General features: G+C 39.3%; 1 protein-coding gene across 1 annotated transcript in view; it reads right to left on the bottom strand.

Annotated features, from left to right (window-relative positions):
• The window catches only part of LOC131882819 (uncharacterized), a gene marked incomplete at its 3' end in the record, with an annotated part of 15,065 nt that extends 6,945 nt beyond the window's left edge, over window positions 1–8,120 (bottom strand). The window contains 1 exon segment of the mRNA XM_059230089.1: window positions 7,379–8,120. Coding sequence (XP_059086072.1) covers window positions 7,379–7,604 — 226 coding nt within the window.
• Window positions 8,121–9,481: the final 1,361 nt, after the last annotated feature.

Genomic DNA, 9,481 nt, shown 5'->3' on the forward strand with positions numbered 1-9,481 from the left:
CCCCTCAAACCGTTATTGTTAAGTCAATCAAAATCAAAGGAAGGCTTTTTGCGACGAAGGTGTGAGGTACTTGATTTGCAGCGCCCGTGTGTGTATTGTGCATTCTTAGATGGCTTTAAGAGGTTCTTAAACCATGAGAAAAGAGTGTGAATGAGTTGGAAGCCCGCAAGTGTGAAGCTACCATCTGTGTAATGACGCATGAATTTCAGTTCTTTGAACCGAGGGAACCACTTGATGCCAATCGAAACATCCCAGTGAAGCTTGGAAGAAACTTCCCACCTAACTCTTTTGTCGAGTCGAAACCGACTCAAAGGGACCAAACCAACTCACTTAGTCTTGTTGAAGTTGGTGGAGAGAGTCACAATATTTGCGCCACTCTTTTTTCATACACTTGAATGTTGGGTATAATGAATATTCGATGCTTTTGTTTTAGATCATTTTTGACAATTTTTTACTTGCTTCATTATAATTCAACTAGGTACACAGCATTCTTCTTATTTAGTATTGAGAGCTTAGTGATCAGATTCCCTCTTGATTCGACCAAGATTTCAGCCATGCTTCCCAAGTTTTGTAAATAGGTCGCCGACTTAATGCATCGAGTGCAAAATTAGATGAGGGAAGATGACGATGAAGAAAAAAATAATTTTGGCCTACTTGGTGGCTTGAACAGCAGATTTTTTCCAAAGTGCTATAACAGTTCGCCAACAATAGCATAGCAGCAATGACAAGAATGACGTTAAAAACAATGACTAGTGGAATGAAAATTCACATTCCCAATGAGAAACACTCAATTCTAGAATACATAATTGTATTAACAAACTCACCTGTTGCAAATTTTGGGCCTGCACTTGTAACTTTTTACAGGTCTAACCTTGTGCAGGGTTGTCCTTACATTTAACGACACGTATTCAGAAACGTGGTTTAACCAACTTGAATCTTTGCGAAGTAAATGATACAGATGTTATTATTTTAATACTAATAAAAACATCTATTGGACTGCCCTGCAATTTTTGTTACCTGTGAAAAGAATAAATAGCCATCACAAACCTTGCATACGATTAAAAATCATTATTTAACATGAAACAATGCAACATTAAAGCAATATTCTCTTATCCTAAAACATTTGTGCAGCTTTTTTTCTGAGATATGGTTCCAAGAGACATGTTTGGCTTTGAGAATCCAACGGAATGTGTGGAGCGATAAAAGTAGGGTTGGTATTATTGAAACAAATTGAAGGCACCCAATCACGACTTAATATATATTAACATTGAATTGGTTATCCTTGGATTAGTTCAAGAGAGAGTCGGAATTAAATGCCGGCTTTTTGATTAGTGGAATATTTGAGTTTGCAAAGCATCATTTTTCATCACAAGACAATGCTCACTTGACTGTTGTTCTGCAGGCTAAATGGGCCAATTTATTACAGGAAACTCTCAGTGGAGATGTTGCTGATTGTGCAATTTGCCTTCTATTTCCTAAGGCTGGTTTTCTCATATCTGTGATATTTCTTGACGGATTGGCGATATTGATCCTGTGCAAACTTTGGTACCTCCTAAGGGCAATGGTCAGAGGTCGGAGAAATAGTTCGGTTTTGACTTAAGAAGCTTCGGAAAAGATTGGTTTTAAAATGTGCTTCAATCTTTTCTATGAGTTGATAGATCTTAAGATTTGTGACTCAAATGTGCCCATACTTGCAATATGAAATTCAAATTGACCATATAAACCATATTGAAGCAATGGGAATGAATGCATTCTACAAAATGACAAAAAAATGAAGATAAGCCACAATTAATTGTCAGCCTTGCCTCTCTCATACGGTTGTATCCACAATACTTCTTTGTATGTAGTTTGCTCAAATGCCAAGAAACCTAAGAACAAATTTCATCGCTACAAGCATAAGAGGAAAAATACCCTTTGTAGAAGTAGCTCATATCAATATACAAATATGCTTAAAAACACAATAGGAGAAAGTATTGAGAAAAGTGGCATAAATAGATGTTGTGAGTTTACCGTTAACAAGCGCTATTTGAACCAATTGGCTCCTTGAGATCTAGTTCTTTTTGATAAGTCGCCGTTTGGAAACATGTCTTAAGTTATGCCAACTGAAAGTAAGGTCAAATGTCAGATGTGCGGGTTTTGGCATTTGTCAAATCAATTTGATTCAATAGTTCATCAGTTGTATATTGCTTTCAAAATGTTGAGGCACTTCGCTTGCCATCACAGGTAGAGTTCTTGGGAGGGAAGCATCACTCCCGCCAAGCCAGCTGAGGTTATGGACCCTGAATGCAGAGACATGCGTGGTTTGGCAACTGGCGCCCTTTAGCTAAATAAACGATCCGAAAAACAAAAAAGTCTTGAAACATATCTTGAATTGGTGCACTGTGTAAGAAAATGTACTGCTATGAGCAACATCATTGGATATTTACTTGAACGATACTACCATTCACTGATTCCTTGAAGACACCATTAATTGATTCATGAATAACGGCATTCAATATTGTTTTCAATATTTCTGTTGCTTTCTGATTCCAATCTTTCAAGACATTAAAGCTCTTAACATTAACTTGAGAGTTTAAATTCATATTAACACCTGCGGGCTATCTGATTCTTTCAATTATCATGTCAATTTGCATTAGATTAATAAGAACGAAATACATGGATACATCTTCTTGGGCATTCAGTTGAGCATTTTCATTGCTTTGCATTGCAATTAAGCCACTCAACTTTCCTTGATAAGATTAATTAGATATGAGTTGTGGGAACTCACATGCCAAATCTAAACCCAATCCAGGCTTTTATTGATAAGTAACAGGTCGTCTTTTTACCATGAGGATTCATTGGAAGGACAATTGACACAACAATCATGCAAAAGGTTGATTGTGGTGACTGGGTTCTTACGAGGGCAAATCAAGTATAGACGAGACTAGGCCTGTAGCTTTAGAATGAACAAATATTTTCCAAAATACGAGCTCAGGGGATAAGCTTTTAATTTTTTTTTCCATCAAGTTTCATTACATAATTTTAGGGAGGAGACGTGGTGTAGTGGTTAGCGCAGTTCCCTAATACGAGAGAGATCCCCGGTTCAAATCTCTTCCCCGACCTTCTGAAGGAAACTTTTAGACGCTAACCCTGCCCACAGACGTAGGACCAAACTGATACGGACACGACACTGCCTATCGGAAGAAGTATAAGGACCATGTGATGACTGGCTTCGCTGGCCGGGCGAGGCCCATCCCTCCGACCCTAGCACCCAAATATCAAAAAAAAATCAGATAAAAACGCGTAGAGCTCTACAATCTTCTTTAAGCCGTTGAAGTCGACAAAGTTTTTTAACCCTAAGGATTTTATGTTCCTTTGGTGCCCTGATACTTGAGAAAATCCGTGGGGGTAAGCGAATTATGTCGACTTCAACGGCTTATGGAAGGCCGTAGACGCGTTTTTATATTTGACTGTAAAAATGAAACTTGATGGAAGAGAGTCAAAATTTCATCTCTCTTTTTCGAAAACATCTGTTCAATCTCAAGTTATAGTCTTACTCTCATCTATAGTTGAATTGCTATCAGTTCTGCGATGATAATTCGATTGGTCTGAAAATTCACTTAGGCTTTTAACTGCCACATAGGGCATTTCATGTCAATTGTTCACACTTTTTGACGAAGTCTTTACCCATTGAGATCCCATTTTGTTCTTGGATTACTCTAAAAGCACGCATAAAGCCATGTACACGCAAAAAAGAGACAATCCGGATTGAAGTTTGGCAAAGGTCGAATGTCATATTATGCATTTGTTTATTACAATTCAATCGAATGGTCAAGTGGATCCCATAAGGCTGAAATTCTAGATGTTGTCTTACTTCAACCTTGTTATTGAATGTGTGGAATTTCATAAGATTCTGAGACCTAAGTGCCGCGAGGGTGCGTACACTTGACGTTGACTGCCCTATATGCAAAGCTGATTTCAAAATATACTCATTGAGTTGCTTAGAACCAGAAATAATGTTTTCGACAGACCGCATCATGGCTCCTTACTCTTTATGTTACAGTGTTTTAGTCTGACTTGTTGCTGGCAGACTACACAAGAATAGCGAGAAAAGAATATTTCTTTTTCTTGAATAACCATATCACATAAGACAAGGATAAAACACACAACCCTTTGAAATCAGTAGGTTCAGCCTGTGGGGCATTTTATCTGTCATAGCTCATCATAACCTCAACTTGTTGTGCAATACCAAAGTTTGAGCTCTTGAGAGGAAATGTTTGTCTCGTTGTTGAGACTGGCTTTAAACCTGTGACGGGTTCTTTGACAATTGGCGAATTTGATCACGTGAATTTAACCTCGACGTCTCTCCATTACGAATGTCAGGTTGAGGTATTGTTTTTATTTTCTTGTACACGTTTTGGTAGTTTGGCAACATAGTGTACGATGAACAATCCACTTCTGTTTTGTCGCTCCATTACTTGAGAATTTCTACAGTACTCCCTTCTCAACGGGGTGAATAATTAACTTGTTTATCTGCATTACACTTGCACTTTCAGAGTTTTGCTCGGGATTATCGTTTTCGAACGATGTATATCGATCACAGACAATGTTGGAGCTATAACTTTGAGTAACCAAACATAAACGATAACAAACGCTACATCTGTTAAGCAACACAGGACAGGTTGTTCAATAGTGGTAAAATGAAGGCTTTGCCGATTGATCTCTTTCTCGAAAACGCCAGAAATAAATGAATAAGTAAGGGAAGTTTTGACATGGTATGATGTACAGCTTTTACCTTGTAACATTTGTGATCATTTGCTTATAATTTGGAGTATCTGACCAATAAACGTGACTTTCCAAACGTCGCTTGCCCAATAGGAGAGTGCTGCATCAAGCAGGCAATTTAATGGAAACCCCATTTACTGTGCACAATTATTTCCTTTATATGTTCATATTTAGTTATCTCTTCGTTAGAACTGTAAAATAAAAATACAATTGTCATGACAATATGAGAATACGACGTTTGTAAATAGAAATGACTTAAAAAACTAACATTGGTGATGTAGTCTATCTTGATCTTGTCAAACCTTAAAATTAAGGCAACCCTCAGAGACATACATGATGTCCAATCGGATTTCATTGATCTCCATATTAGGTCCTCCTATTTTCATGGTCTTCATTGCTCCACTTAAAAGCTTGGTAGGTGCTGTTAGGTGGGTCATGGATTGTTTGTTTTCCAGCGTTCAAGCAAATCACATCATGATGATAATGATAGTAGTTCCTCCCAACAAAGAAGGGAGGGAACAAAAACCCCAATATTGCTATCTCGTTCTCATATCCAATGTTCTAACATTGTTGAGAAGTTGGAGACTTTTTTCAATTGCATCCTCTTGTGATTCATCAGGTGGATAGTGCATCAGATGATCATTGTGACGGAGTCGAAGCCTGAATTGCCTTACGTATGAAGGGTCGATTTAAAGTTCAGCTCAAGTTTTCTTTTTTCAACGCTTCATTCGACCACAGGCTGAGATAAAAGATCAACTAAGTATTAGTCATTGATATAATAAGGCATCAATACTCGCACGTCCAGACTTGTACGGTTTTTGCTGTGCTTTTTGTTCCGTAAGTGGTAGCTGCTTTTGCTTATTTTATCTATATTTTTAGTTTGAGCTGCGCCAAAAGCTTCACCATTGTTCAACACGACAACCAAGTTGTTTCTAGAGAAGGAATAAATCTTGCACCAAAAAAAGATGGCAGTGAAGAGTAGTTCAAGTTATAAAAAAAATTGGGCTCTGGAATCGCTTGCAAGAGGAATTTACTTCATAGAGTGAGATAAAAAATAACGTCTTTAAAACACCCGAGAGCGTAGTGAAAGTGCGCTCAATCGTTTTTTTGAGGACTCAAGCTATGCATTTTTACAGGTATCAAGCTCATGATTTGAAATGAATCATTCCACCGATTCGTCATGCACGTAAAGAAAACAACAATGAAGGAAAAATGTTGTAAAGATCGGCAAACAGGTTTGAGCATATTCAAGTGACTATGTGGGTTAACTTTGCTGGGACAAAGTGCTGTAGTTGTGGTTTTTGTGGGACCATACTTAACTAATACGTAAAACCCACAATTTTCTGTGACGATATTCAAACGTAAACCGCTGCAAGTGAACAAAAAAAATTGGAGGGCAAGTGTCAACAGATTTTACATTTAGCTCCAAGTTAAAAGATCTAAATAAGGGTATTCCCAAACCATAGAATTATTTTGCCCAATATCTTTACAAGCGATTTTACATCTATCAGACCCAACCTCGTTTTTGCTCGTTTGGTTCATATGGGTCTCACTTTCAGTGCTGCAAAAATCGGAAAGACCCAGTAAAATTATTGCAGCCCAAGAGGCTCAAATTTGCCTCCATTTCGAACAACCTTTTTTTTGGTTAGAAAGTAAACACATCTTGTTAATTACGACGGTTTAATATACTTTTGGAGTAAATTTTCAATTTTCTTGACTTGGCCATTCTTTTTTAGATTAGAGTTGTTTTGTCCTCTGTTTGATAGAAGCCAGTTCCGTGGCATAACGTTTAAAGATAATATGTCACAACTTTAGTAGAAACAAAACTATTGGGGCCAGAGGAAACGCCCGCTTAAAAGATGTTTGCTAATGTTAGCTTTTGATCATAAGAAAGACGAATTCATGGTCAAGCTTGCAAGTTCAAAGCACTGGCTTAATTTTCCCCTAACTTTCTAAAAGCTCAGACAGGATCGGTGCAATTTGTTGTATGAAATGTGTGTCTTGTAGATGTGTCTGAGACTCTACCTCAATGTCAAGGGTTGAATTCAACACAACAGCTGGTATAATCGAAATTTGATACATAAGGTATGTCGACTTTTCATCAATCAGTTCTTCGAACTGCATTGTTGTTGAATTCCCTTCTCCTGACACGATAGATGCAGAAGGGACAATAATCATATTCAATCTTTGAATTTCTTTCAAACCCGGGTTCATTTGAGTCATGCATTGCCCTTGAGTGATAGGGGACCAATCAGTGTCTTTTGGATGATTTTCGCATTCATTTTGGCCTACTGATTGGCGCATTTTGAATTTCTTGAGCGATGGTACGTTTATGTTAAAACGCATGGTCACACTGTCATTCATTTCAAAATTGAATTGAAATTCAACTTTGAAGTGGCATTACACAGAGAACATGACACCAACACAACTACACACGTAGGTTCTCGTGCCATATTATACGTAAGTCCCTTACTCATACGTACTTGCTAATGATAACGAGAGGAAGTTAAAAACTAGATCATCACTCTATGCGATAGACAGCAGAACTGATCAGGGTGAATAATGTGGTCTAGTTTTAGAATTGCAATGTGAATGCGTGAAGAATTGTCCTTACCTAAAATATTCCTAGATTGATGAGGTCGAGCATCGTCTACTCGAATCTCACTTTGACGAAATTGTTTGTTAAGAGCCTGTGTCAGTCGCTCCAAATGATTTTGAATCGGGGCAAACGACTTCTCCGTTGGGTAACCGGGTTGGATGATTAACACCATGCAAAGGGTAACCCCAAAGCCCACCACCAAGACCCAACTTAATCGGTGGCGAATCATTTGGTAATTCATGATTACACGTAAATAGAACCCTCAAAGTCCTTTCCCGAAAACTTTCTCCCGAAATTTTTCTTCGCGAAAAAAAGTGCTCTGAGTGCGTTTCTTCACAAGTTGTCACGACCACAGCGCAATGAGATCGCACCCCACTCGGTGGTTGGTCTCTGAGGCTTTCAAACACACCCGGGGTTCACTCGCTTCTTTCGGGTGTGTCGGTCGCTAGTTGGGAAAGTCCTATCTTCGTACGATTCTAGTATATGTTTTGTGTTAGGTTTGCATTGCAAGTGGATGCTTTGCGTACTACGTACAGTTGATTGCCAAAGAGAAGAGGACGGCATCATCCGCTTTTCGTCCGTGGCAGCACGTAAAAGTGTGAGCTCGATCGAGCCATCAAGATCGAGTTTCGTTCGGGATTCGGGGCTCAGAGATCAGTCGATCGGGGAAGAAAAACGTGACGCCGCCTTTAGTGTGTGTTCCACGTTTATTTGGTCGACAGTCAGTTGGCAGCCGCCATATTAGCTTGATATCGGAGTCAGAGATAAATAGACCATGTAGCACTACTATTCACAATCACGAATCCTGCCGTAATAGTGTACAAGGTTGCACTAAGTGGGCGAAAGAAATGTTTAAGGGAGTGACCGCGCTTCCGTGAGCAACGGGGGTCCAAGTTAGGAGTCTAAGGTTTTTGAAAAATCCTCTAAGCTCAATATGCAAATAGACTTGTAATGAAAATACTGCTTGAAAAAAAGCGGTCTAAAAATCCAGACGAAGTTCCCTTCAAATGGGTTTGTTTATGAGGGTCGCTTTTCATACATTACTGTATGGTCAAATAGAATTGAGACTGAACTTGTGAACGACATGCTCGTTGAAAATTCTCACCCAAAAATATCCTTGTTGCTTGTTTACCATCGATGCTACTTGATCCCATCCCAAAAACATCCCAAATTTGTCCAGAATGGCCTCCAAAAAAATGAAACTCGATCTGATTTTGGAGCTATACCGTTCAGGACAGAAAACTCCAGTGATCGCTCGTCTTCTCAAAGCCACTGTATCAAGATTAACAATCTTCAAGATAATTTCTGAGTTCAAGGCGACTGGCAAGACTGTAAGGTAGGTCCAGGAATGGAAAAAATGGCGAAAACGCTGGAACTTGTCCGGAGAATCAAGGCTAAATTGCGAAGGAATCCAGCCTGGTCCATGAGGCACTTGGCCAAAGAGGAGGCTGTCAGCAAGACCACGATGTGGACCTGATTTGGCAAAGAAGCATCAAATTTCTGAATGCTCCCGCTGGAGTTCCAATTTCAGCTAAATCCAAGGTCATCAACGTCTCTAGAGCTACTGTCTATGATGAAGACATCGAATGACAACGGAGATCCAATATGGGCCAACAAGAAGTAGTCACAGGAGTTTGTTGGACACCTCAAGGCAAAAATTGTTAACGACCCTGCAGTCGGCATGAGGTGCCTCTGCAATGAGCTAGAGGTGTCTTAGGCCAGAGTCAGGAAGGCAATGGGGGAGGACATGCGCCTGAAAAGCCATGCCAGGATTGTCAGGCACTTGCCGACCGCAACCATTAAGGAAAGAGGCTAATCAGGTGCAAAAAAGACATCAAAGTCTTGAAGAGCAATGGTTTCATTGAAAGAACCTTTTCCTGACCCAGAAGCTCTCTTCAGACGTGGTGCAAACCGGAAATTTGATGCTTCTTTGCCAATTCAAACTCCATGTTTGACTTTTTCAAAGATATCACCAATTGTTATCGTTGAGTGAGTATATCCTCTTTCCAGCAAAAGAAACCCGTAGGACTCTAGCTATCCTTGAAAATGGGAAATTAAAATGTTACTGGATGGTTAGATTTGTCCTCTTGCACCTTGCATGTTCATGATTTCCTTTGT

Source organism: Tigriopus californicus, chromosome 6 (assembly GCF_007210705.1).
Source record: "Tigriopus californicus strain San Diego chromosome 6, Tcal_SD_v2.1, whole genome shotgun sequence".
Taxonomy (NCBI): domain Eukaryota; kingdom Metazoa; phylum Arthropoda; class Copepoda; order Harpacticoida; family Harpacticidae; genus Tigriopus; species Tigriopus californicus.